At 38.3% G+C, this 27,053-nt stretch overlaps 4 protein-coding genes across 6 annotated transcripts in view; 2 read left to right on the top strand and 2 right to left on the bottom strand.

The window, feature by feature from the left end:
* Nucleotides 1-4,737: 4,737 nt before the first annotated feature.
* On the top strand, nucleotides 4,738-11,365 carry LOC114742927 (kinesin-like protein KIN-13A). 3 transcript variants are annotated; one of them, XM_028931154.1, is made up of 14 exons: nucleotides 4,738-4,937; nucleotides 5,053-5,118; nucleotides 5,212-5,476; nucleotides 5,630-5,851; nucleotides 6,263-6,451; nucleotides 7,001-7,105; nucleotides 7,248-7,325; nucleotides 7,506-7,587; nucleotides 8,153-8,315; nucleotides 8,779-9,108; nucleotides 9,369-9,587; nucleotides 9,694-10,288; nucleotides 10,384-10,449; nucleotides 10,905-11,365. In XM_028931154.1, exons 3-14 carry the CDS (start codon nucleotides 5,267-5,269, stop codon nucleotides 11,085-11,087), a joined length of 2,442 nt encoding a protein of 813 aa, XP_028786987.1. In that variant the 5' UTR covers nucleotides 4,738-4,937; nucleotides 5,053-5,118; nucleotides 5,212-5,266; the 3' UTR covers nucleotides 11,088-11,365. The 3 variants fall into 3 exon arrangements, with proteins under 3 accessions (XP_028786987.1, XP_028786989.1, XP_028786988.1); XM_028931156.1 differs by having other exon boundaries at nucleotides 5,042-5,118; XM_028931155.1 differs by having other exon boundaries at nucleotides 4,738-4,951.
* A 602-nt stretch (nucleotides 11,366-11,967) lies between these two features.
* LOC114742950 (ABC transporter C family member 14) lies at nucleotides 11,968-18,610 on the bottom strand. Its single transcript, XM_028931179.1, has 11 exons — nucleotides 16,340-18,610; nucleotides 15,716-16,036; nucleotides 15,127-15,213; nucleotides 14,246-14,851; nucleotides 13,967-14,131; nucleotides 13,566-13,860; nucleotides 13,211-13,425; nucleotides 12,746-13,051; nucleotides 12,601-12,664; nucleotides 12,241-12,480; nucleotides 11,968-12,158 (listed from the first exon to the last, which is right to left on the bottom strand). The coding sequence occupies exons 1-11, from the start codon at nucleotides 18,434-18,436 to the stop codon at nucleotides 12,064-12,066; spliced, it is 4,491 nt and encodes a 1,496-aa protein (XP_028787012.1). The 5' UTR covers nucleotides 18,437-18,610; the 3' UTR covers nucleotides 11,968-12,063.
* Nucleotides 18,611-20,565: 1,955 nt separating this feature from the next.
* On the bottom strand, nucleotides 20,566-26,595 carry LOC114742895 (uncharacterized). Its single transcript, XM_028931121.1, has 12 exons — nucleotides 26,076-26,595; nucleotides 25,122-25,305; nucleotides 24,800-24,868; nucleotides 24,611-24,709; nucleotides 24,146-24,225; nucleotides 23,298-24,057; nucleotides 22,461-23,155; nucleotides 21,735-21,819; nucleotides 21,596-21,647; nucleotides 21,457-21,506; nucleotides 21,108-21,155; nucleotides 20,566-21,019 (listed from the first exon to the last, which is right to left on the bottom strand). The coding sequence occupies exons 1-12, from the start codon at nucleotides 26,330-26,332 to the stop codon at nucleotides 20,843-20,845; spliced, it is 2,556 nt and encodes an 851-aa protein (XP_028786954.1). The 5' UTR covers nucleotides 26,333-26,595; the 3' UTR covers nucleotides 20,566-20,842.
* LOC114742894 (alanine--tRNA ligase) overlaps nucleotides 23,782-27,053 on the top strand; it is a 28,601-nt gene continuing 25,329 nt past the window's right edge. Inside the window, exon 1 of the mRNA XM_028931119.1 lies at nucleotides 23,782-23,846. Coding sequence (XP_028786952.1) covers nucleotides 23,845-23,846 — 2 coding nt within the window. The 5' untranslated portion in view covers nucleotides 23,782-23,844. The remainder of the gene's footprint in view (nucleotides 23,847-27,053) is intronic.

Genomic DNA, 27,053 nt, shown 5'->3' with positions numbered 1-27,053 from the left:
CCTTTGCAAATTAGCATACTATTTTTGTTTAATTACATGGAAATATAAAAGAAAGACAGAAGCGGGGATCAGCACCTGAAGCGAAGCAAGATGGTAATGTTTTGAAATCGATGAAGAGAAACGTTTAATATATATTGATTGTTTTAAATATTGGGTGGGTAAATAATCAAATATGGACAGTTTAATTAATCCAATTATACTCCTCCGTTCCTTAATATAAGACCTATTTAACTAATTTGATTAAATTAAGGAAGTTAGGTAAGTTAGTTAATTATAAGAAATATGACACGTTTGTCCTAAAATACCATAATTATTTTTCTTAATACCCACTCTTCCTCTCTTACTTGATTATGGTTGAGGGAGTATCTATAGGGGTAATTTAGAGAAAATTGATAAATATGAGAAATGAGTCTTATATTTAAGATTAAAGTTAATTCAATAATTGGGTCCTATATTATGGACCGGAGGAGTAGATAAATAATATAAATTTGTCGTTTAAAAGAAAACACGTAACTATAATTGAGTGTTTTATTTGAAAATATTAATTTTTTATTTGATGTGTTTGTAGTCGACTTAATCTCTCTTATTTTCCACAGATGCCTATAATTCTTTGACGGAAAAAAAAAATTCACTTAACTTCCCTTGAACGATCACCGTGACTGAAGCCGAGGGAGATGCTCTATATTTTCATCAAATTTTAGTCGAATAGTTTGGTTGCCATGACATCACTATTATGTCAATTTAATCATTTCAAAATTGTGATAATCATGCTATCTTAACCTTAAACTTGCGGTGAACTCAAAATGACGTTGCACAAGCTACCACTCGCATAAAGACTTGAGATTTTAACCCAAAAAAGGGAAAAGAAAAAAGGAAAAAAAAAAAAACCCTATGGTTTGTAATGGATAAAATCAAGGTCATAGAGAAGGCGAGCATAATTAAATGTTAATGCAAGGGAAAAAAATAACGATGACTAGTCTGCATCTTATCCCAAAGTTCCTTTGAGCCCTTCTACGTGACAGCTGCGCTAATTTGGTTTGTCATAACAAAGAAGCTGAAGAAAAGGACTAACATAGCAAAATGAGCAGTTTGCATAGGTCATGTCTTGTCTGGTGATTAGGCTTAGGAGACTCTTCAAGCTACCAGCATTATTTGGCTGTTCTTGTTTGTTTTTGATTAGTTCCTTGTCACTAAAAAGAAGAAGAAGAAGAAAAGGACCAAGATGGTAAGATCAATGCGACGTATGTGTGAGTGCCTCGTGTCCTTGTTGTATTATACGTTTAAATTATATTGGTGGGGGTGTGGTTAACATATGGAATTGATAAAAAAGCTGATTAAGGGGATGAAACTAGGGACAAATCCATGGGGAACGGAAAAAAGGCTTCTTTTTTTTGGGGGGGGGGCCTACAGGAGCCATGTTATCAATTTAATTTGAATTGTGGAAGAACGTTTGGGAATGACCAGGGAGTTAATTTTGGTCAATTAAAAAAAAAAAGATTCAAGCTTTAATTCAAGATCAGTGGTTTGTATTAGTTGGATCTCAAATGCTCTCATGCTTTAAGCAAAAGCAATCGCTTTTGTTCCAACAGAAGTGCACCGCAAGGTATGAGTATGACAGCAAGTTAGGCACACTTTCAAAAACAAAGAAACCAGCAGCCATCCTCTGAAATCCACCTCCTTTATTCTCCTTCCATACCCCACCATGATCACAACAAAACACCCTTTATACATATATATATTCAATTCATTTGGAGGGAAAAAAAAAAATCCCCACGTTTGGTGATTTAAAAACACATGCTTTATCCAAATATGGGTTTCGAAAGGGTATTTTATATCACTGACTTTTGCTCATTGACCTTCAACGGATGAAGCAAAGAAAAGCAAGAGACAACAAGGAGGACACTGGGAATATAATAATATAATATTACAGAATCATTATATTAAGCAGCGCAGCGGTGTCGTCATCATATACAGATTCATTATATATTAACATAAAGTACACTACTGGTGAGGTGTTGTTAATTAGAGCCGTGTCTACTGATCACCTAAGTATGATAAGGATTCATTGTCCATTATCATACAAAAATGGGTAAGATGTCGTGTTGGGCGTGAGAGGCAATACTCACTTCTACCAAGTGTTGATCAATTATGAGAGCCGGAAATCCTCATTTTAATTTTGGACATTAATTTGGAGTTTTGCTTTGTGAGGCATTCATTGTGAAATAGTATGGGACAGGGCAAAGGGGTATGAAATTTATGAAGCATCTTTATAAACTAGTCAATTGGTACCCTTCCCAACAGATTCTTTATTCATGTTCCTCTCTCTCTCTCTCCTTTTTTCTTTTTTAAAATGAAAAGCAGAGCATAACATCGCCTCTCCACTGGAATCATAATTGCAGTGTCTGTATTTTAGCTCTCTTAAAAGAGCAGAATGGAATTAATTAATAAGAGAAATAACCAAAGATGTTGCATATCTGTGACTTGTTTGGCTTTGAGGTCAGGGGGTGGCCAACAAAACAATGCTCGCAATCACAATTTATTTCCAGAGGAAGGAAACTGTGTTCATGTGCTTGAGCACAGAGGGAACTTTAACTTCTTTTTTTTTTCCCTGGGTATAACAGTAAAATATTATAAAAATTGATTTTCTTCTTAACTTACAGCATGACTACAGATATTCTAAGGAACCCATGTAAAAATTAAAATTCATACTGAAATATCGAACAAGGTGTTTATGAAATTATAAAAAGGATTTGGAGAGATTCAGGTCAAAAAGAGAAATTTGGAGAGATGAACACAAAGCAAAACATGATAACAGAGAAAGGAATCCACGTAAGCATGAATAACTTAAAGGGAAACTATGACTTTGGAAGATACCCTCAACCTCAGGGATGGATACGGCCTAAATTGCCGTCCCAGAGAAGCCATCCACGTGGTCCCAGCTTACCAGTTAATTATTATAAAATACTACTTTATAATATCTATTAAAAATCTAATAAACGTTCATGTACTTGAATGCCCTTGGATTAGCCGTCAAATTACGTTCATTTGCCATTCCCACGATGTTAACCGTCTCTGCCAAAACTGATTTGTTCCGTTCCCTTTAATGATTTACGTGGATGAAAGCACAGGAGATTTTCTTGCAACTTCGGGGGAATGAAGAGAGCTAATATTAGATTATGATGGGTTAACCTTCGTAATGATTAAAGTTACTGCATAACCACACATGGAGTAGCAAAACATGGACGCGGTCCTTTGATAAGGTTCATTCATTCTCCGTCCCCTTGTTTTGACTTTTTGATCCTCGCCATTTCTCTCACCTTCAAATTGTTACATTATGCGCGTCGTTGCAATTAGTTAATTCTCATTATATTTCCTTAATTATTACTATTACTAAAAATGATACTCTATAATTAGGGGTGGAAACAGGCCAGGCCAGGCCTGGCTTTACGCCTAACAGGCCAGGCCTGTATTGAAGCCTGTTGGCCTGAGCCTGGCCTGTGGCCTGTGACAGGCCTTATATTCAGCCTGAGCTTGGCCTGTGTAAAAGCCTGGCCTGGCCTGAAACCTGTTAAGAAGCCTGCATTTTTTTAAAAATATTTTAAACATATTTAAATCAACTCAACATTATAATAACTCAATCCAAATTATATAAAATACAAACATAAAATTATCTAAAATATTTAAGTGAAAAATATTTAATATTCAAATGGTAGTATATTATTTTGTTGTTCATGTTTCAAATTATATTATTTAAGTGAAAAATATTTAATAACTTGAGGAGAAGATGTAGTTAAAATGGTCACAATACAAGGGATAAACAGAAATCAAATTCATAGAGGGGTTATTTCTATTGTCAATTGTTGGTGATGTGCGTTAGAAAAACTAAGTAGTTTTGTATAGGTAAATAAAAGTCAAAAATGACAAACAAGAAATCATCATCGGGCAGTAGGATTTGAATGAATAACAAAGTGCATATTATAGAAATCATCATCCAAGGTATATTGAAGAGTAATCCAAACATGGTCTTATTCAGGATAAAAGTGTGGTATTAGGCATATTACAATATTAATCAAAACATGGTATTATTTTTAAAAAGTTAATTATAACTTTATAATTATAATATTTTTAAAAAAAATATAACAGGCCCAGGCCGCCTAACAGGCTTAACAGGCTTATTAAAGAGCATGGGCCTGGCCTTTTAAGAGAAATAGGCCTTTAAAAAGGCCTGAGCCTATTTTAATTTGGAAATAGGCCAGGCCAGGCCAGGCCACTTACAGGCCAGGCCACAGGCCCCTGACAAGCCGCCTGGCCTATTTCCACCCCTATCTATAATGATAACAATTAATTAACGCTGATGTTAATTAAATTATTAAATATTAAATACATGATTAAATGCTTGGTGATTAAAGAGGTGTTTAGATAGAATCAAAAACATGATTTTAAAAGTACTTTTATGGTGTATAAAGTAAATATGTGGAGAAGTTTATCTCGTTTTATTAAAAAGTGATTCTGAAAAGTGTTTTTAGATGCTTCTAAACGCCTTTTAAATTCAAACCCGTGAGCCGGTTTTTGATTAGACGCAACTGGAAATTAGCAGCAACAGCGAGGGCATATGGGTCTTTCAAAAAAGGCCCGAAGTTCGCCGTAGCCGTTTAATAATTTTGAAAATATTATCTCTAGTAATTTTTCCGCGACAGATTCTCACATTTCCTCAAAGTATATCCTTGAAGGCGTACTCTCGTGGAAGCCCTGCCATTATCGCCAAACCCATTTCTTCTTCACTGGGATACACACGAAGCGAAATTAGGAGAGCGTCCGGCTATCTTAATTGATTTGGGGCTTCTCCTTTTCATCTGCTTTCAGATCTGATCGCAATCCTACTAATCTCGAACCGCTGATCTCGATCCCATTCATACTGCGCTCCTCGTTTTCACTGCGTACGTTATTTAATGTACGCATAATTGATTAAATTTAACACCCTCCCCCCTCCCTGGGGCTGTACCTCATGGAGTTTTCGGTTAAATTCTGAAACTTGACTCAGTTGAATCGCAGATTTGGTGGATTCTGTTTCGAGCATCACTTTCATGCTCCTCATTGAATTCCATTTTCCCTTCAGTTGTGAGTATTCCTAATTTCCTTCGGACTTCGTTTGATGTGTATTTTACTTTTCCCTTTTTATGATTTGTGTTGGCAATATTTTTTTGGGTGAAGGTTGTGCATAAACAGATCTTGAAAATTGGCGCCCCAACGACGTTCCCAGCGCCACATGGGTGGCCAGATGCAGCAGAGCAATGCTGCGGCGACTGCTCTGTATGACCACGCTGGCAGTGGGCCTTTGCACAATGCAGGGCCTGCCGGTGATGCGGGTGATGCGGTCATGGCTCGGTGGTTGCAGTCCGCCGGTTTGCAGCATCTGGCCTCTCCGTTGGCTTCTAATGGTATCGATCATCGCCTCCTCCCCAACCTTCTAATGCAGGTACTCATTTTGCGGAAATAGAATTTCTTTACATTCTCATTTGTAACGCACTGGTAAATTGTTGTCTTCTCTGTCGATTTTTTTCCCCTTTGAAAAAAGATCATACTCGTTTACCCCCTCTTTCAATTTTTCAATCTAATTGTATTATTGCAGGGTTATGGGGCACAATCGGCTGAAGAAAAGCAGAGGCTCTTTAAGTTGATGAGAAACCTCAATTTTAATGGGGAATCTGGTTCAGAGCCGTATACACCCTCTGCCCAAAGTTTTGGTGGAGTACCTGCATCCGATGGGTTTTTTTCTCCCGAGTTCAGGGGGGATTTTGGAGCTGGGCTCTTGGATCTTCATGCAATGGATGATACAGAGCTTTTATCTGAGGTATGATTCATATTTTGGTACAGTGCTGTTTATCTCTTGTCTGAGGTATCGGGATCAATCTTCTGCCCACTTGTTTGGGGGGGGGGGGGGCTTTGATACGATGTTAAGAACTACTTGGTAGAAACAGTTAAAGCTGTTAGTTTTAGGAGAAGGACGGGGAATTTTTTTTCCTCAGTTTTTTTTTTTTTTTTGGTGTGATTGAAAATGGTAGGAATGAGAAACACCCAATCCTATTGAGCAAGGCACCACTGGCATGCTACGGATAAGCCCATGGATGGTTTTATTACATCCCAGCAATGCTCATTGTGCCCATCCATTTCTGAATTTATTATTGTTATTTCTTCTCACGCAGGTAGTTTAAGTGTCTGCACTTGCATATTTTGTTTTGGTTCTGATTTCTTCTCTTGTCAGCATGTTATTTCAGAACCTTTTGAAGCATCGCCCTTCATGCCTGGAGGTGCTAGAGTAGTTGAAGACAGTTTCAATCCGGTAAACAGCAAGCAAGAAAGAGGAGAAGATGTAGATGCATCAGTTTCATTACCAACGAATGAAAAAGACAATAATGCAAGGGAAAATAATGTTGCAAAGATTCGAGTGGTGGTACGTTTTATTGGATGACATCATCTATGTTTCTTAATTACTTGAGTCTTCCTTCGGTTAACTTTTCTTATATGAAAAAATTGACTTCTTGTCAGGGGGAAAAAAAAAAAATCGACTTGTTTCAGATATGATGCTCGCATAGCAGTATTTTCTTTTTCTTTGTAGTTTGATTAGTTTGGATTAAATTTAATAGTTGATTTTGAAGTTCATCATGGTTGTTAGGCTATAGTGAGGGCTCGGATGATATATTTCTACAACAGCAACAAAAACAGCTATTGCTGCTGCTAGTTTCGCCATTATTCTCCCTGGATAATAGTTCACCAAAATTTACAGCATTTTTGTTGAGACATTAATTGGCAAAATGAACTTTAATTAAAAATTCCATAATTGAACATTACAAAATTCAATTTTTAATTCATGAGCATTTGGAATTTGAAATATTAATAATTATATATTTTTTTGGTTATACTGAAATAGTTATAATTTTAATTATAATAATAGTTATTCTTCTCTAAGTTTTGAAATATATGTTCTTAATGTTTGTTTTAGGTCCGCAAAAGACCTTTAAACAAGAAGGAGCTTGCTAAGAAGGAGGATGATATTGTAACTGTGTATGACAAAGCATATTTGACTGTCCATGAGCCCAAACTAAAGGTTTGATTTTGTGAAGCAAACTATCAAAACCATGCAGCTAGATGATAATTGCTTGACACAGAAAATAGTAATGTTTTTTTTTTTGGGTGATATTTTAATTCTTCTGCTGTTCTAAGATTAGATTGTTTCTCTGTCCTGTAAGGTTGATTTGACAGCTTATGTAGAGAAGCATGAGTTTTGTTTTGATGCTGTTCTTGATGAGCATGTTACGAATGATGAGGTAAGGAAGCTGTTGCCAAAGATTTAGTTTACTGTCATTATAATATGGTCTTCTTGATTGTCATTTGTCTTGATAACTGTTGCTGGCATTTACTGCATTTACAATCCATTGCTTCTCCTTGTCTTCTTGGTTTTGGTTAGTTAGATTGAATCACAATTTGCATGCTTTGCACCAAAACAGGTGTATCGGGAAACAGTGGAGCCAATTATTCCTACAATCTTTCAGCGTACCAAGGCAACGTGTTTTGCTTATGGTCAGACAGGTGAAGAATCTCTTAAGTCCTCTTCGTATACTAAATACAGCCCATTATAATTGCCATTGGTATCTGATTTTGCATTGAAATCATTGTAACTCTGCAGTATTATCTATCCATGCATGACTATCCCCCCAATTCTTGTTATGTCCTGGTGGCATGTTATGCATCTAAGGAGTCGTTACTGGTTATAGATGTGTTCAGTAACTGAGCAATTTGCATTGAGCCTCAGTGGAAACAGAAAGCAAGGAGGCTCGCTCAATTGTGTTTCTGACAAGTGTGTTTTATGTGGACCAATTTATTTAACATTTTAGATTTTCATAAATGACGTAACCCGTTGGAAGGCTATTAATAGCCTTTACCTAAACTGAGGAGGTGATTGTATTTGATGGTAGATGCGGTTACACGTGATGCATGGTGCGAACTGTCAATCTGACTTTCAAACAGATTATGCACTTTTTAAAAAGGAATTTGTAACGGTTGGAACTATATAAACTTGTCATCCCTTTCAACTGATGTTCTTTGTTTCTCAAAGTTTCATTTATGCATGTAATTCTTAGTGTTCTTCTTTCAGGAAGTGGTAAAACCTACACAATGCAACCGTTACCACTCCGAGCTGTGGAAGACCTTGTTAGACTGTTGCATCAGCCTGTTTACCAAAACCAGAGGTTTAAATTGTGGCTTAGCTACTTTGAGATATATGGTGGAAAACTCTTTGATCTTCTGAGTGACAGAAAGTGAGTATTTCTTATGTATCGTTTTTTGAAATATTTTATTATGATTCGATTGTTCATATTAACACACTTGCTGTACTTGATTAAATACACAGATAATTTTGATGAAGGTGATATTACAGCTTGTATTCAAGCATTCAGGGTGCCTTTAAGATCTTGTATCGAAATGACCACTTCAGTTTTGTGATGAGGAAATTAATTAGAATATGACGTTTTTAACTTTTGAACCAAGGTGTCAACCTATTTACCCAAGTCACTTTAATCACTTCAATATCTAGCATAAGCGTGCATTTTTCTATTTCTTGTTTATGTGCGTGTTCATGAATCAATATCCATTTTCGTCAGCCAAAATGCATAGACATTTATCCTTTTCTTTTAGAATGCATTGATCTGTAAGCTGTGCGCACTTTTGGCTATAAACTGTTAATGAATTGTTGCATGATTTTTTTTGTTTTTCTTTGAATAGAAAACTTTGCATGAGAGAAGATGGACGACAACAAGTTTGCATTGTAGGGTTGCAAGAATTTGAAGTTTCTGATGTACAAATTGTCAAAGAATTCATTGAGAAAGGGAATGCTGCCAGAAGTACAGGATCCACTGGTGCTAATGAAGAGTCCTCCAGGTCACATGCTATCTTACAATTGGCTGTGAAGAAGCACAGTGAGGTGAAAGAGAGTAAACGGAACAATGATGGAAATGAGGCAAAAATTGGGAAGGTTGTGGGGAAAATTTCGTTTATTGATCTTGCTGGAAGTGAAAGAGGTGCTGACACCACTGACAATGACCGTCAAACTCGGTACTTTTTCTACTTTTAACAAAAATATCTGATTAATTTTTCCCTTTTGTCAAAAAAGCAACTACCACTAGCGTTGCTATATGGAATTGATTTGCATATGTCCCCCCCCCCCCCCAAAAAAAAGCAAAAAGAAAAAATTAACGCCGTTTTCTTGCAATTGGTGTAAACAAGGATAGGCATTACTTCCTGTCTGTTTCCACTTGCTTTATATAGTAACAAATCTCTTCATGATACAACGTTATGCATTATTTACTCTTCAGGATCGAGGGGGCAGAAATCAACAAGAGCCTTTTGGCTCTGAAGGAGTGCATTCGTGCCCTGGATAATGACCAGATTCATATTCCATTTCGTGGAAGCAAACTCACAGAGGTGCTTCGTGACTCATTTGTTGGCAATTCCAAGACTGTTATGATATCTTGTATATCTCCAAATGCTGGATCTTGTGAACACACACTCAATACATTAAGATATGCAGATCGGTATGTACTTCCCCATAGTATTGACTGCAACAAGTTAATGACTGGGCAGTTCCCTACATTGTTCTTGTCTGTATTTTTTAAGTGATTGGTCATTAAATATGAGCAGGGTTAAAAGTCTATCAAAAAGTGGAAATCCCAGGAAGGATCTGGCCTCAAATCCTGTACCACAAACATATAAGGAGGTTTCTTCCATATCAGTTCCAGCAAGTGCTTGTTCAGAGGACGTCAATGATCAGCGTCAAGAGGTGAAAACAATGGATATAGGCAGAAGATTGGTGGACAAGGAAGTTCGTTTATACAGCTCTGCTGCTGACGTTGACAAACAGCCTTCAAATCTTCCATCTAGTTATATGTTCAATGGGCGAGAGGAGAAAGGCGTGGCTTCTGCTTCAATGGAGAGGGAAAGGTCTGAAGTGAAGAATTCTGTTAGTGATGCTATCAGCAATCAGAAGATGAACTCTTATTCTCAAACCACAATTGATATAGATGACAAAGTTCAGAAAGTATCTCCTCCTCGTAGAAAACCTAAAGAGAAGCCAGAAAGATCTACAAACTGGCTGAAAAGGGATGCTAATGGTCCTGATCTCTCGACAGCAAACTCCAAGCAGCAGACCACTGGGAATTATAGCACAACTACTATTGGATCTAGGCAATCTGAAATGGAATTATCTCCTGATGGGAATATCAATGCAATACTTGAGGTTCAACTAAGTGGAATTACTCTTTCTTTGCCAATGTTCGGTTGAATGCAAAACTCATCCATGCTTTCTGTTAAAATCTTAATTTAATTTTGCAGGAGGAAGAGGCATTGATTGCTGCTCATAGGAAAGAAATAGAGGACACGATGGAGATTGTTCGCGAAGTAAGTGGTTGCTTTTTCTTATAACCAGATGAGTCTGTAGTAATTGCTTGTCATGTATCATCAAATAGAAAAGTTAAAGGCGTATAATTCCTCTCGTCTTAAGCTATTGCCAACAGTTTTCGAAAGTTATGCATCCGTCTCGTCTTTATATAGTATTAGACAGGCACATCAAACCAGTGGAGAACCTTTTGAAATGCTGCAGGATTCTTAATGAATGCTGCTCCGTGCCTTTTCCCTTGGATTCTCATACTAGAAAATCTCCCCTATTATTAATACCTTGTTGAACATCTCTGAGAAATTACTAAATTGGCATGGCATTTTCAAAATATTACTTTTTTTTTTTGGGGCCCCCCACCCCCCCGGGGGGGGGTGTTGGTTTACCTTGGCATGTTATTACTGGCTGCTGTGTCCTGCTGATGTTGGTGCTTATCTAATTATTCCTTCTGGTTTCTCAGGAAATGAAGCTATTGGCAGAAGTGGACCAACCAGGAAGCCTTATTGATAACTACGTAGCCCAACTGAGCTTTGTGCTCTCTCGCAAAGCAGCTAGTCTGGTTAGTCTTCAAGCTCGTCTTGCGAGATTCCAACACCGACTAAAGGAACAGGAGATACTAAGTAGAAAAAGAGTACCTCGCTAAGAGACTCGGTTTCTGTTATTCAACACCGAGTTGTATGTCATCAAATGTAATTTTTCACATGCTTGTTAGCGATTTTTTTTTAAAATAATAAACAAATCATTTGTCGGATATTCAAAGTAAATTGCCTTACATGTAAATTTGTCGCTAGTGATATGATGGTGGTCCCCATGCAGTTGCCAAGTTGAAGCAATGTATGAATGTGCGCCCCTGTGACGTTAGTTTGAGGGCGGCACAGGAAAAATGAAACTACAGAAATATAACATCCACTTGTTTCTTCCTCTCTTTCTTTTCTTCTCCTCCTCCTCCTCCTCTTTCTCGAGCGGTGCCTTTTTTTTTTTGTGCCAACGAAAACTATTTTTGTCAAGAGTGAGTTATATTGTTTCAAGCATACAACCCTCGCTTTAAGCTTTCACACACCACAAACATACACTGGGGTTCATCTTACCTGTTTTTCGTCACGTAATTTTAGTTTGAAAATTGTAGGTAGCCAGTTACTTGTCACTCAAAATCGTTGCATGTCTTCTAGATAACTTCGACGCTGTAAGTAGTGATTTTATTTACTGTCTGTAGAGTGTTATACGTCACATCAGCCTCTCGTGACTATGTAAAAAGGTTAAACACCGAATGGGATTCAGAACCAAAACATTCTGCGAGTAATAATGCGGCACAAGACATGGGATAAGAAGAAGCATGGATAACAAGGGCGGTCCTTTGCCTGACAGGTTGAAAGTTAGTGGCCCCATCCTAGGAGACTGTAACAAAAGTTTGTCTTACATTTCATCTTTCTTTAGTTCTGCCGGTTAATGAATTGTAAGAAACTTAACACCTTGGGCGATAATTTGGATCCCTGAATACCATCGTCCTAGCAAAACTGCAGACTGATGATGTCTCCGACATTGGCAGCTTATTCAAAGAAACATGAATGTGGCGCGCTGGCAGAGTCAAAGCATGCATAATGATTAAAGAGGATTCATAACTAACATGATCTGTTAGAGTACTCCTGGACCAATGCACCAAAAAGTGAGGGCCTTTCCAGCAATCTCTCCGGCCTATCAAATTCCTTTGCATATCCTGTCAAGATACAGACGCGATTAGTTTATGCTTATATGACTGAACAAAACTGTTGCAGTAGACAGCAGTGCCAGATGATTACCTGCATCTATAACCAGAACCCTATCACAATCCATAACAGTGGGTATTCTGTGAGCAACACTGAGAATGGTACATTTTTTAAAGTCCTCCCGGATGATCTTCTGAATTACAGCATCAGTTTGGGAATCAACTGATGCTGTTGCCTCATCCATGAATAGTATTTGGCTGCGTTTCAGCATTACCCTTCCCAAACATAACAGCTGCCTCTGCCCCACACTCCAATTGTCTCCGCCATCCACCACTGCAAAATTCATCCCCATGCTATTATTATAATTACTACTACCATCATCATCATCATCTACCTCTCAACTAAATAATACAATCACATTGAATTAAGATTAATTGCTGAGAGGATCGAGACCTGAAGCATCCAGTTTCTCGGTCTTTGCAGCCACTACGTCCTTCAGTTGGCACCGCTCGAGGCTCTGCTTCAACAAAGCTCGAACATGTCATGCAATGAAGAATGTCATAAGAACATATTAAATTATGCTGGGTGTGATTAATACCTTCCAGATTTCTTCATCGGAATACAATTCATTTGGGTCTATGTTGCTTCTTACAGTTCCTTCAAAGAGAACAGGCTCTTGTGGAATGATACCAAAGCGAGACCTGAGATCATGAAGTCCCAGGGTGCAAATGTTGATGCCATCGATCACTATTTTCCCATACGAAGGCTCAACCAGTCTGAATAACACCTGCACTAGCGTTGATTTCCCACTCCCAGTACGCCCTACTATCCCAATCTTCTCTCCTCCTTGAATGCTTAGCGTGATTCCCTTCAGAATGAGCGGTGTATTTGGCCGATACCGAACCTGCTCGCCATATTTACACATAACTGGAGATGCTATAGTTTACTCTAATCTTAATTGATGTCTATACAATAGTAATATTGTACAGATAGTGTAACAGGCAAGTGTCATATAAAGGTTTCAAATGGCTCCCAAGTCCAAACTGATTTGGGTGGAGTTTACCTGCAAATCCTGTAACTTGATGCAGCCATGAGTGGGCCAATTGTGCGGTGGAAGGCCATCAGGGATTCTCCATGGAGATTCTGGTGTAATATTGGAGAACTGCTTTATTCTTTCGACTGAAACCATTTTGTTCTCAACTTGGCAAGTCAAAGTTACGGAAATTGCCATAACACCACTCAGAGTCAGGCCATAGGATAGAGACAAACCAACATATTCTGCAATACCAAAATGGCATCACTTCGCTGAGAGACCATTGTTGTTGCCAATAAAAATTCTTGCATCTTAACCATGATGAGGCCTTCAGCTTAAAAAAGAACTTAAAAAAAAAAAAAGAAGATGAGCCCTGAGGATGTACCTGGCTTCATGATAGCACTTGGCAAAAAGATCATAAGCATTGTGGCAATGCAAAGGAAAACCACTCCAAGCAGGTCTAAGCGGAAAGCAAGCCATTCATATGATCCATTGTTGTGGAATTCCATCCTCAAGTTTGCATTCACCCTATTTATATTTTCCTCACAAAATGCGCCTTGTTTCCTAAAGCCACGGATTGTCATGACACCAGAAATGGTCTCTGAAAATTGATGAATCACAGGAGCTTTTGCAATAGAATCAAGCCGAGTCAATTCCCGAGAAGATGCAAGGTAATATTTCTGCAAAGTACAAAATCAAGTTCACGGGTTGAATAAACTTAAAAATTCTGTAGTACCTCGGCAAATTCTGCACAAATAAATCAACAGGTCAGTTCATGTATCCTACCCGGTACCAGTTGTTGAGCCAAATCAATGGAAGAATAAGGAAGACAATCTCCCAAGCATTTTGGCAAGTGACGAAGAAGATGCTAAGTAATGAGAGGTACGTCATCATGACCATGCCGATGAACATCGGAATTACTATATCGATAAAGAGTTGATCCGCAGACATCTACACAAGCCCAAGACAAAAGATAGTAAGTCCAACAGCATTTTTATTATGGAGAATGCAAGCTCATCTTGTTTCCTAGCAAATATTAGAAGTTGAAGGAAGTTGTAGACTCACACGACTAAGAATTCTGCCAGAAGGAGTGGTATCAAAGAATGACATTGGTGCGTGGAGAATACTTTGAAGCATTCCAGTGAAGAAGCTCTGAGCTGTCTTTAGACCCCAATGTGTTACTACGTACGATCTGATTATGACCATTATGCATGAAATAACTCCAATACCGGCGTACACGCCAATGAATAGAGTGGGATTAAAGGAGCGATCTTTTGAAGTTTCAAATGCCAGCCAGTAGTCTCCAGCCATCATAGCTGCAGTCCAAATTAGAGTCATTAGCAGGACTACTGCTACTCCCCACCATCCATATGCTTCGGTGCAATATTGTTTGTATACTTGGAAATTGACTCGGCCGGTTTCTTTCTCCTCATCTTCAATGAGCTTTGATGTTCCCTTATCAGAATCAGACTTGTCTTCCTCTTGGGAGTTTATTTTCTCACTGCTTTCCCCTTGTTTTGAAGGTGGACCAGAAGCGCAACCAGATGTGTCAGTCCTTTCTACAAGTTCCATAGAGGCTTCGTGAGCAGCCACAAGTGCGCCAAAATCCAGGCCAGATTCCAGAAGTTCTTTGTACTTTCCGCGTTGCACGATCTTCCCATCTCGCATGACCTTTTTGTTGGCACCACGCAAGTTCAAGTTTAGCAGTTGAAACAACTTGAGTATAAGGTCGGTTATTTCATAATATTTTTAGTTCGTGCTTAATTCAAGAAAATTAATGTTATCATACCAAGGGATGATTTTGATGGAATACAAGTAATGCATCTTTCCATAAACAACTACTGCGTCGTGAGTTTTCTAGTCATCAGTAAGATGACTTTTGTGGAAATAAACTATGCTGAAAAGTTGAAGATATAGATTTGAGAGACTTGCGAGGGTATACGTACTGCTATGAGGTCCACATTATGCAAGAAGTCAACTTGGTGGGTTACAAGGATAATTGCCTTGTCCTTGAGAGCTCCCATAACACATTCCTGCAACAAATTAGACCGATCAATACCTTTCATTATTTGTCATCGTATTGGTGGCACCAACAGTTTATGCATGAACCCAACTTTGAGTTTCATGTATTTGTTGTCAGGTTTTTTTTTTTTCATTTTTTATTAATAGGCCTTCGTTACCAGATTTCTTATAAGGAAAAACGTATGTTGAGTGTCAGGAAAAATAAATAAATTAGAAAGTTTAAGCACCATATAATCCCACTCTCTGCTATATGGGGCTTCATACCTCATATCGTTGTTTCATAAAACAGCATTATATTAGGAACACCAAAAAAAGATCCATCATTTGGATTGACCCAGATTGTGGAACCTCAGTTACGACTATTCATTACGCGAACGGACGTCACATTTTATAGGACCAGCAGTACGTAACCAACATAAAAGAGCATGATATACAGCTCTAAGATATTGAAAGCGTGTGCGCCAAAGAAGCGATAGAAATATTTGAGGAAAGTTGAGCTGAAGCCTAGCTGACCTTAAAGATAAAGGTTCCAGTTTGAGCATCAACGGCACTAAATATATCGTCAAGGAGATAGATGTCACAGTCCTGATACACAGCTCTAGCAAGTTGTACGCGTTGCTTTTGGCCACCGCTGAGGTTTATACCCCTTTCTCCAATCTCAGTCTGGTCTCCATGTTCTAACATCTCAAGATCCTTTTCCAGGCAACACACTCTGATGGTTTCCCGGTATTTCTCCCTATCCATCGGTAATTCAAACAATATGTTCTCTTCAATCGTCGCATTCCGGATCCACGCAGTCTGTGCTACATAAGCTGTTTTCCCACCTACTCTGACCTATAAGAATTTGATACATGTAAATAAAATTCCTTTTATGGCATCTGAAAAACACAATAACTAGTTTCTTTGTAAATGTGTAATGAAGTAGAAACTAGGAGAGTAATGACGTAATTTTATGCTTTAGTCTACAGATTTTTTTTTTTTTTTCCCGAAGGACAAGGCTTTAGGCCTTCCGAGGGACAAAATTTTATATCTGCTCCTAATTTGGATTCTTATATAACATGGACACCAATGATGCCACGGAATCTTCCATAAGTCAGGCATGCAACAATGGGAGAGTAAAATTGAGCGCAAACAAACCTGTCCTGAGATCTTGTGCATTTCCCCTAACACCGAAGCCAATAGTGAAGACTTTCCTGATCCAACAGTTCCAACAACTGCAGCGAGAGCCCCATTCTTTATTTCCAGCTCTGAAACTTCCAGAGCCACCTTCTCTCCTTCATCATCCCATGAGAAAGACCCTTCTTTTATTTCCACAGCTACGTTACTGTTATTGTCTTCTACTCTCTCTACCGAACTTTCATCCAACTCCCCACTTTTAATGTACTCATCCAACCTCCCAAGGGAGACGATTGCTTGTGAGATGGAAACAAGAGCTTGAGGGAACATCCTAACTGGTTCTTGCAGTATTTTGATCACTGACATTACTGTAAACACAGTGCCAGCATCAAGATGAAATCCCAGAAGAATTGCTGCTCCAAAGGTAAGAACTGCTATCATAGTAGGAGAAACCCAGAGAACCCCAATGTTGGTAGCAAAAGCATACATGAACTTCCCAATCCAATGATACTCCAACTCACGAAAATTTCGTATCTTGCTGCCAAAATGCTCCTCCCATGCTTGGAACTTGATGACACGCACATTATTAAGCATATTAGTCATGGCCTTCATCCTGGAATCACGATTCACCATTATACTGTACGAGAAAGTATTGTTCCTTTTTGAACCCAGTAGTACGTAAGCAAACATTGCAATGGTCCCAAGCATGGCCGCAAATGTGGACAAGCCAAGATAGCAGTAGATCAAAACCAAAGCAGCTGCAATTTGTAAAGGCGTCAACCAAATACAATGCAGCTGCGACATCATATCAGTTAACTGCTGAGCATCCACAGCCATGTAATTCACAATCTGTCCAGCCCCATGAGCCTGCCTCGCAGAGCTTGACAATCTCAAGCCTTTTTTGTATAAAGAAGTGATGAGGCTGGAACGAATTAGCATACCCAGTTTCTGAGAGTGAAAATTGAACTGGTGGGTACTGAGGACTTCAACTGATTTAGCCAGAAGCAGGATCAATACCAAACCAAGTCCATGGGAGGCAGGGCTTCCTTTCAATGAGGTGTAATCAACAAATTTTTGAATAAGCACTGGCCCCACAAAGGAAACCGCAAGTCGAATGACAGCCAGACCGCCAGTGAAAACTACTTGTTTCCAAAAGCATCTGACTAGTGTGATACCTACTGGATGTTTGCAACTTTCCTCTGGCTTCGGCCAATTCGTCGCAAAAAGCTCTGACATTTTTTCAGCTCGAAACTCAGGAGGAAGTGAAGGCACATCATCAAGTTTAAGAGGTGACTTGTAGCCTTTTTGGAGCAGAGGGTTCATCCACAGCCACACCATTTTGGAGAACAAGGAAGCATAAGCGTAAGGACTCAAATTCTCTTCCGTTAGAAGCCTCTGGCACAATGGTTCTGCTGACCTCGAATCAAAATCTGGTCTTTTGACTACATGAATCCCCGATGACCCTTTAACAGCTACTATTGATAGATAAACAGCCAAGGGAAGACTTACAATCGAGAGTATATCGTCAATTTTCAAATTGAACTCCAAGTTTGCTGCACCGATGTTTGCCAATCGATAAATGGCCGAAGCAACGAATAAGCAAGAAATAACAAAATTTGCTGCCCAGTAGATTCTGAGTGACAAAGGGTGTTTAGTATCTTTAACCTTCTTCTCTTTCACCATCACAAGGACAACCACTACGTTGGTTATTGCTTGAGAACCCCGGAACAGAGCTTCGATCAGTTTCCATGAAGTCTGAGAGGTGTGAGTGAAGGTTAAGACGCTTAAGACCACGTAAGCAATTGCCAACAGAATGATTAGAAAAAGAGGAAAATGGAAAAAGGAAGTAACTTTGTGGTTTAAGTCCTTTTCAAACAGAAGGGGTCTAGCTATGGATGAGCTGGTGTCAGCAGAAGAAGTGGGTCGATAACAGAATTTCCGAAGGGAGAAGACTAAAAGAATCAGCAAGAAGAAGAGATCAACCGAGGAAAACAACACTCGTTGAGGACATGGAGATAGGAGGATGAAGGAGAACCAATGTAAGAGTTGTGAAGAGGAAGAGAATTCCATGGAGGAAGATGAACAAGTAAGGCTTGTGAGCCATGAAGGAGAAGGCATGGTGAAAGATGTGAAAATTTCTGTCTTCCTCTCTAGCTCTGGGGTCCTACAGCAAAGGAATCACTGTCGGATTTCATGCAATGAGGGATTGGAGCGTACAAGAGCACACATCCAAAACATGAAATAAAAGGCAGCAAAATGATGAATGAGTGAATGAATAATGCACAGTGCGGGAACTTCTCCGCCGGAGTTGCAGAATGGACTGTTATAATAACGTCTGTGATTGGATGTGGTCGTGTGAGGCGATGAAGATGAATGATGTGACATTGGAAAACTTAAAAAATGCCATGCGAGACACGATTTGTGTGCACGCATATAAGATACTATATATATATATATATATATTTAATGGTCTGGAGGTCAAAACTCAGCGCCTTTAGTATTTACTCAAGTCAAGGTCAAGGCGTAGGAGCGATGCGACTGCAACAAAGTAATTAACATATCAAACCCACTACAAAATTATTTAAATTTATAACGTACGACTAAAAGTTTCGGTGGTTGCACAAATTTGAGAGAAGAATGACTAGATACTGCAGGAATTGCACCTTTTTTTTTTTTTCTGTTGGATACTTTTGTGGGTAACTTGTATTGTTATCTTCCAATAATGGTGAATTAATAATTGAAGGGGGAAAAAAAATCAGGAATGTATATTATCCCAAAAACTCTTGAAAAAGCATTCTGTGAGTCCGTATAGCCAAGATGATAGCTTTTTTTTGAGGTAGAATAGATATTAAAACTTCTCTAGGGGTGGCATCAAACCCTACAATACTTTGATTTTCTCGTTTTGTTTTTTTAAGGATTATCGCAAACATACAAACTTTTGTTTCTGCGCAGTTTGCATGCAAATTGTGTGGGATTGTCGTTGCACTTAAAATAATATGGGCGAGCATTCAGCACGCTGAATTAAGTAATTACATAATATTCTGTACCAAAAAAGAAGTAATTACATAATATTTAGTTCAATTATATGCGTCTTGGAAGCTCCACACCAAAAGAAAATAAATAAAGATTTGTAAGTGAACCACACCCATGAGTTAGAGCAGATAAAAAGCTTTCAGTCAATCCAAACGAGTATAAACATGCGTCAACGCTGTCACCCACAACAATACGTTGGTTTCCTTATATTTCTTTTTTTTTTTACTGTTTCCTTATTGTTTTAAAAAATAAAAGTATAAGGAATAAAGTTATTTTTCTAAATTAGACTGGTCGTACCTAGTCGAAGTTTAGAAAAAAAACTGAGAAAATCAAAGGAATAAATAAGATCAAATGAAGGCGGAGAAGAAGCGAGGAAGTCGTGCAATATTTATTTTTCTAAAGTTCTTCTTTTTTTCGGCCTTGCTTTTCGAGGCTTTTAAACTATTGAATATTTGAATATCATAATCACACTATTATGTTACTCTCAGGGTCAGCTCAGAATATGTGTTTGTTATCTTTAAAGCTGCTTATTTAAGCCAAGAAAATATTAAGTTAGGTACGAGGAATTTATTTGTCTTTAATTGTCTATTCAAGCTTTTTAAAAGTAATCATTGTTTTAAGAAAAGAGCTTTTTTATGTTTTTTAATCATTTAGAAGTTTTAGGATTCGAACTTGATAATTATCACTCTTACAAATAACTTTTTCTTTGAAAAACACATCTTTTCCAAGAGTAATTTGATTGACTTGACCCTCGGGCTACAGATCCACATTTCATACTTTTTTTTTTTCAATTAAAGGGGCCGGATTAAACCTGTGAACCTCCTACTCACTAAGAGCATCAATGTCACTAGCTTACAAGTCTTTGGCGCTCCACATTTCATACTGCCTTGTCAAGGATGACCAACCAACTTGATTCTGTCCAAACTTTGTACGCAAGTGGGAAGGGCCCCTATTCCACTCATGAGAACCCCAATTTCCAGTGATGGCCCCATAAAAATAAAAAATAAAATAAAATAAATAAAAAAACCATTTGGAAAAATTGCAGGCCGCATGCATGATCAAGAATTGCGGCTCATCATCATATAGGTTAGAAGCATTTGTGTTATTATATAGTATTCTCTCTATCGCACGCACGTAGTAGAATGTCTTGCTAAATGAGAATCAACAACTGAACAACATACCATGATCACACGCCCATTATGAGCTACATACGCTCGAAATAAAAACTAAATATTTTTTCTGCTGGACAAGAGTTAGAATTATTGCCAACAAGTCAGGTAACATCTATACAATTTATGTTGCATCTTGGCATACTAGTCATAGAGATGCATGCGCTATTTGACTGTGGTTCATCTCCTCTATATCATTTCTCTGACAAGGAAAAGAATGATATTTCTCTACAAAGGCAAGAGAATTTAGCTATCTGACGTTCACAGAATCACATAAAGCATCGACAGCTTACTATGCAGTAGAAAATTCCGCCCCCTTAATTTAAACGAGCTGCACTACAGCAATTATTCGAAGGGCCCCGTTCTGCAGAAGATCAGCAAGCTCATCGAATAGCAGAGCAGTTCGCCAACCCCATCCCTTGGGAGCTTTAGGTAGAAGAGTGCCCGTTTGTTTAAAGCTTCCGAACACCATCACTTCCCTTTTTGATGGGCAAATCAACTGAATTTCAAGGCCCGAATTATTATTCAGATCTATTACCCTCAATAGACTACAATGATAAAAGCCGTAAATTCACTACAAATATTACCTGATAGCGAGCAGTCACCTTTTCACGGGAATCCACATACATGTGCACCTAAAAATCATTTTTAAAAAAGTAAACCATGAAACTGGGTTGAGTTCTAGTTAAAAATTAAAATTATTGTTTGCGGTTTTGGCTAAAAATGTTCAGCCAAGATCCCTGAAAATCAATCATCAGGTTCGTTTGGTAGCCCATCACACCATAAGAGGCAAATGGCATCCTCCTTGAAGTGATCCAAGTGACTGCTACCGACCCTTTCACTTATAGTATAAAGCATTTCATCTATTAAAAGCTGTATACAACCCTAAACATTCTTCAATGCCTAATTATTTAAATACAAAAAGATCTTGCTAACCTTTCTATGTAAATCAGCAATTTCTGCTTTCCGACGGTGAAGAAACAATCCTGTAATAATATTGATAATTAGTTGCCCGATAGACGGCAGATTTTCTCTACTTCCATATGAACATCAATTTGAATCATAAAAACATTACCAAGAGTTCTCCGTCCCTGGGGGTCTTCATCATTAAAAGCCTGTACACTGACCTGAAAATTCAATCCAATGAATTTATTTTACCAGGACACGTGAACTCAGGCTTGCATGAATATGACATTTAATTGAATTTCTAGTACCTTCCATAGAGAACCAGCATAGAACACTTCTGGAGAATGCTTCACCTGACCATCACCAAGCCTGTGCACATCCTCAAATTGCACCCTGTAAAATCAGCAAGGAATTTACAGTAATTTGAGAAATTTATGCAACTCATGCCCAAATATTTAAAAAAGAAAAGGAGAAGACAAAACAAAATAAAATGAACAAAAGCAGCTCAAACAAAAGCATATGAATTTGTCATTTCATAAAACAATTGCAAATGAAATATTAAAAAAAAATACAACAACAACAAGAGCACTAAAAACAAAATAAAATAACAAATTGCAAAAGGCCCCTAAAAGCCCTCTTGGATGACCAAAAATTTCAAAAGATCATATCCTATTTGATAGAGACATCAGGGATCATACTAAGAAGGTCAATGATGGGTGATGGGACTCCATGAGCCCATGCAGCCACACCATATAGTAGAGACACAAGTGAGTGAGAGGAAATAGAATATGGGACTGATGGTCCAACAAAAGTTTGGTCAATCTCACACTACTAACAGCATCAACAGTGAGGAGAACTAGAACTAATATTATAGATACTAATATTGCAAAGCATGACCCAGGAGAACTAGAAGTAACTATATCTAACATCCAGGAAAAAACTAGAACTAGGCATCGAACTAACCTACAAAACAGATTTCAACACATAAGCTACTTTATCCTTACAGTTTAATAGTTGCACAGAACCTAACTCACCCAAAACGAAATGGAGGAAAATGACTTAAAGGTGTCTTCAAATCCAATGATATAGAAGAACTGCTAGTATTCTCCCATTCTATTCCTATGGCATGTTCTGGTGCCTCTAACATTTGCATGGGAATGCCACCAGTGCTCGGGCCTCCAGCAGCAGTTCCAGAGATTCTGCTTCGCATGCCAGTCTCACATCCCTTTTGTGACATCTCTCCATGTGCATTGGTTCCACTACTCCCTCCCTGACTTAGCCCAACCAAAGCTGTCAACCCATCTCCAGACATGTCTCCATTGTGGTCAGCTTGTGTCTCTGAATCATCATTAGCCGCAGATTGCGGGTAGTTTCTGTTGCCAACACCAAATGGCACGCGAGAGAAGACAAAACGTGTAGGAGGTGAAGCAGATGTTGGCACAAAGGTAGTTCCTCGGCCAATACCTGCAAGCCCATCAATAGCACCTCTAACATGTACTCGTACAGGTCTAAATATGCCAGTTCCTTCACTTTGAGTAGACTCAGCAACATATATGTTTCCCATGTTCCCAGAATTATTATTCTGGTTGTGTTCTTGCATGTAGTAACTAGGAGTGGTAACTCCCTGAGAAAATGCAAATGGCTGCCGGCAGGTGCATGCTGCACTCACGAGAGAACAAGCTTTGCATGTATCAGCAGCAATTTCTTGCACCCTCTGACTAAGAAGCATCTGTTTGAAAGGAAAATAGGAGGAAAAAAAGAGTCAAAAGCATTTTTTATAGCAATAATTTCCACACTCAAAATGGTAACTTGATACAAGCTTCAAGTCTTAAGTACAGTGCTAAGCTAATAATCAAATAATTCTGTCAAACCTGCAGCCAAAGGCCGTCATTTACAGCTTTGCAAGGGAAGCCTAATTCTTCAAGTTGCTTTCTGACACTCAGAAGTGCCTCAAAAGACATATTACAGTATAAAAGAGAACCTCCTTCAAAGATATTTACAAAAGCTTCATGTTCATCCCCATGAATTCCATACTTTCCTTTGGAGTGAGCTTTAAGTCGTCTTCCACCAACTACCCGGCCACCCCATGGAAAAAGAGGCATGCTGTATCTTCCCCATTCACCGGATGTGAGGCCATTGCAGGAAGAATTTGAACCTTCCTCAGATGGCCCTTCAATAGATACTCCAGTCGCTCCAACATTGACAGGCATCTCAACATAAGAACATGATGTTCTGATCCCATCTTTTTCCGACAACAAATTACTGATTGACGAAGGCCCTTCCATGTTGCAAGCATATCTAGGTTCCAAATTTGATGAACCAGAAAATGATGTTGTTTGTGCCAGTTCATTAGAATCAGAATCCTCCTTGTTGAAGCGTGTCACACTGTCTGCAGGCTCGACTTGCTGATTATGATCAATGGTGTCCTTTACATCACTTTTAATATTCAGACGCCCTAGATCATTTCCCAACCTATCACTTGTGCTGCTATCAGGTCCACTTTTTCCCTTGATATTATCAGAATCAGAATGACTATTAGTTGCAGACTCAGAACCAGAACTTCCTTGCTCAGGATGCTCAGCTTTCCAGTGAGCATTTTTTGCCAGGAATGTGTCTAATGCCAATCCAAACCTTTTACAAAAACAGAGCAAATGTTATGTGAATCATAAATTCAACCGGCTAACCACAAAATCCAACTAGAGGCTCAGAAACTACTCACCGTTTCTCTTCACTTGGTATCCACAGTTCATCAGAGGTCAGTAGTGCATGTACCGTTTGAGAAGAAAGTTTCGGAAGCACCTGGAACAAGCAATAATACAAGAACCTGAATTGCCAGCATAATTAAGAATCATTACCCATCCCCTCCCATTTCCTTTCCTTTGAAAAAACAAACAAATGAAAATGGCATTATTCAACAACAATATCCTAAGTTTAAAAGTTAGATCAGCCAGAGGACATGGAAAAAATCTTCTCAACCAATATATTACAGACTACAAGGGAAGTAATCACCAAAATTAATTAAAACTCAACTTCAGATCTTATGTTATTAATCAGCAGCAGCAAGCATATGAGATAAGCACTGCTCCTTTCGAATGATGTTTAAGGGAACCTAATCTTCATATCACATCAAAAACGACTGACCCAGCTACCAGGTGCAAGTAGGTGAACCTATCTTCCTCATTACCTCTTTCAACTCCATGCCACCGCTTTGACAGAGGTAGCCCCAACAAGCATTTCTAACACGCTCCCCGTGAATGCCATAGTCTTGGTTTTCTGCAAATACCTAGTGCACAATCATATGACACCAACTATTAACCCAGAAACTTATATAGCAAACAGGCATTTCCCAAAGATGTATACAAGCATCTAGAACCTGATAAGCCAAGAAATTTGAAGTCCACAGCTCAGATATAATGAAGTCTGTACATATAGCACATAAGTCCTGCACGGATATATAGATTTGTCAAAACAAAACCTTTAACAACTTTTGTCACAAAAAAAAAAAAAAAAAAAAACCTTTAACAACTTTAAGAATGTAACTAAACAAGAACCAATAGTAGAAAAACCGTAGATAAAAGAGAAGTCTGGCATGACTTAAAATATCATAAATTTTGAAGTTTTTTTTTTTTTTTTGGCCGGAATCATAAATTTTGAAGATAAAACATGACTTTTAAGTCATTATGCAAACATGATACCTGGAGGTCAAGAAAGGATGCGGCAGCAAGAACCCGAAATGCATTGCTATCACTAAGCTTAGGGTGGTGCCCATAGAGATATGCCAAGGCCATTGTGATTGCCTCATCATTAACATTCTTATCATCAACATGCAGGGTCACAATAGGAGCACTGGCTTCTTTCCAGGGACCATGAAGCATATTCCTGACAGACACATTAGACAATAAACACTGATTTTTTCAAACCAACAAACAAGGAACTTTAATTTATCATTATAAACATAAAGATAATGGAGATTCAGGCATAGAAATATGTTCAGGAAGAGAAGAAACATTTAACTGTTGTCATCTACATCTTAAAATTCATAAAAGGTAAAACCTGTTGGGGTTAAAAACGCTTCATGATAGATAGTAGGTATCATTCTCCAGTTTAACACAAAAAATTAAAAGGCACAAATGCAGTAATACTTAATACTTTAAAAAGAATTAGGCATCTCCTTTCTTAAAAACTTGTTGGGGTGCTCCACACAGATGGTCCTCTACAACATGGACACTTCCTCAGTTTAGATGATGTCTCTCACAACTATTTCTAGATTCTATATCCGCCTGATCATCTAAATTCTCGAAAAGTCTAGCCATTTTTCAATAGTAATGATAAATGTATCAGCACAACGGCCTATTATGTCATAACAGTTTAATCATCATCATCATCACTGTAATTTCCAGAGTGCGATGGGGATGCAGATAGAACCAAAATAGTTATAGCATCAACGAATTCAGTAACAGCGATCATTTGTAAAAAACAAAAATAAAAAAATAAACAAGTAAAAGGAGTTGACTCAATAAGGATGCAAAATTTAAGAAACAAAACGAAAGGAGAGGAAAAAGAACAACTTAATGAATGAAATGGATAAGAGGGCGTAAAAGGAAAAAAAAAAAAAACGAAATTTCACTGGAAATTTATATTATCGTCACCTGAAGTAAGAACTCCGAGAAAGGATAAGGCGATGGAGGTGATAAGTGGAACCCATTGCATGGAGCACAATGTCGGAGAATGAGCCGGAATTGAAGCCTTCCATCTGGATGTGCTCGCAAAGCGAAGTGAGGTTACAATCGAGAGCTCGCAATTCGGAGCTGCTCCGATCATTGTCGGAAAGCTGGGAGGGGGGAATCGTCATCTCCATCTGTGGTGCATAGGATCGAGGTTTAGGGTATTGCGGGTCCATGCGCATGAAATAAATGCGAGAAGGGATTCCTGAGGCAGAGTGTCAGAGAATGCAAGAGATCAAAGGCATCATCATGATCACCGTCGTCCTCGATTCAAGTAAGATGACAATAACACACCCTCGCACGCTCACTTTGCTTCAGTTGGTTGCTTGTCACTAACAAGTGCGTAACATAAGCCCCAGGACCACCGAAACAAAAACAGCGCGTTCGACCGTGATTAATGGATCGCGGGAAGAAAAGGGCATCATGCGCTGCTGGAAGAAACTTTCATCCATAACTAGGCTTTCTTTTGTGGGAATATGTTTATACTTTTTGGATATGTGATGTGTTTCGTCTCTCTCTCTCTCTCTCACTCGCTGGAGTTCTTATTTCTTTTAACACATTTTAATTTGTTATTATAATTGAAAATCGTGTGAAGTATTCAGGACAATTTTTTGAGACAAAAGCTATTCAAATCCTCAACAAATTATCCACTCACCTTTATTAAAAAATATATATATGCTATTAAAATATAATGATAATTGTTTCCCATTTACTATTAATACACACATACAAGTTAATTTTTTCATTATAAAGCAAGTTAATTTTTTCCTCATAGGTTTGATGTTATTGTCATCTGGATTCGGAGAGCTTCAAAATTAATTTTCGCCACAAGTTCAACGCGGCGGTTACTTGAGTATTGTTCACTATACAATAATTTAGATATATATAATATTATTATTGTGT

The sequence above is a fragment of the Neltuma alba genome, unplaced genomic scaffold, assembly GCF_004799145.2.
Source record: "Neltuma alba isolate B1F8T4 unplaced genomic scaffold, ASM479914v2 tig00003893_pilon, whole genome shotgun sequence".
In the NCBI taxonomy this organism is placed as follows: Eukaryota; Viridiplantae; Streptophyta; class Magnoliopsida; order Fabales; family Fabaceae; genus Neltuma; species Neltuma alba.
This window is presented reverse-complemented; position numbering and strand designations above follow the sequence as displayed.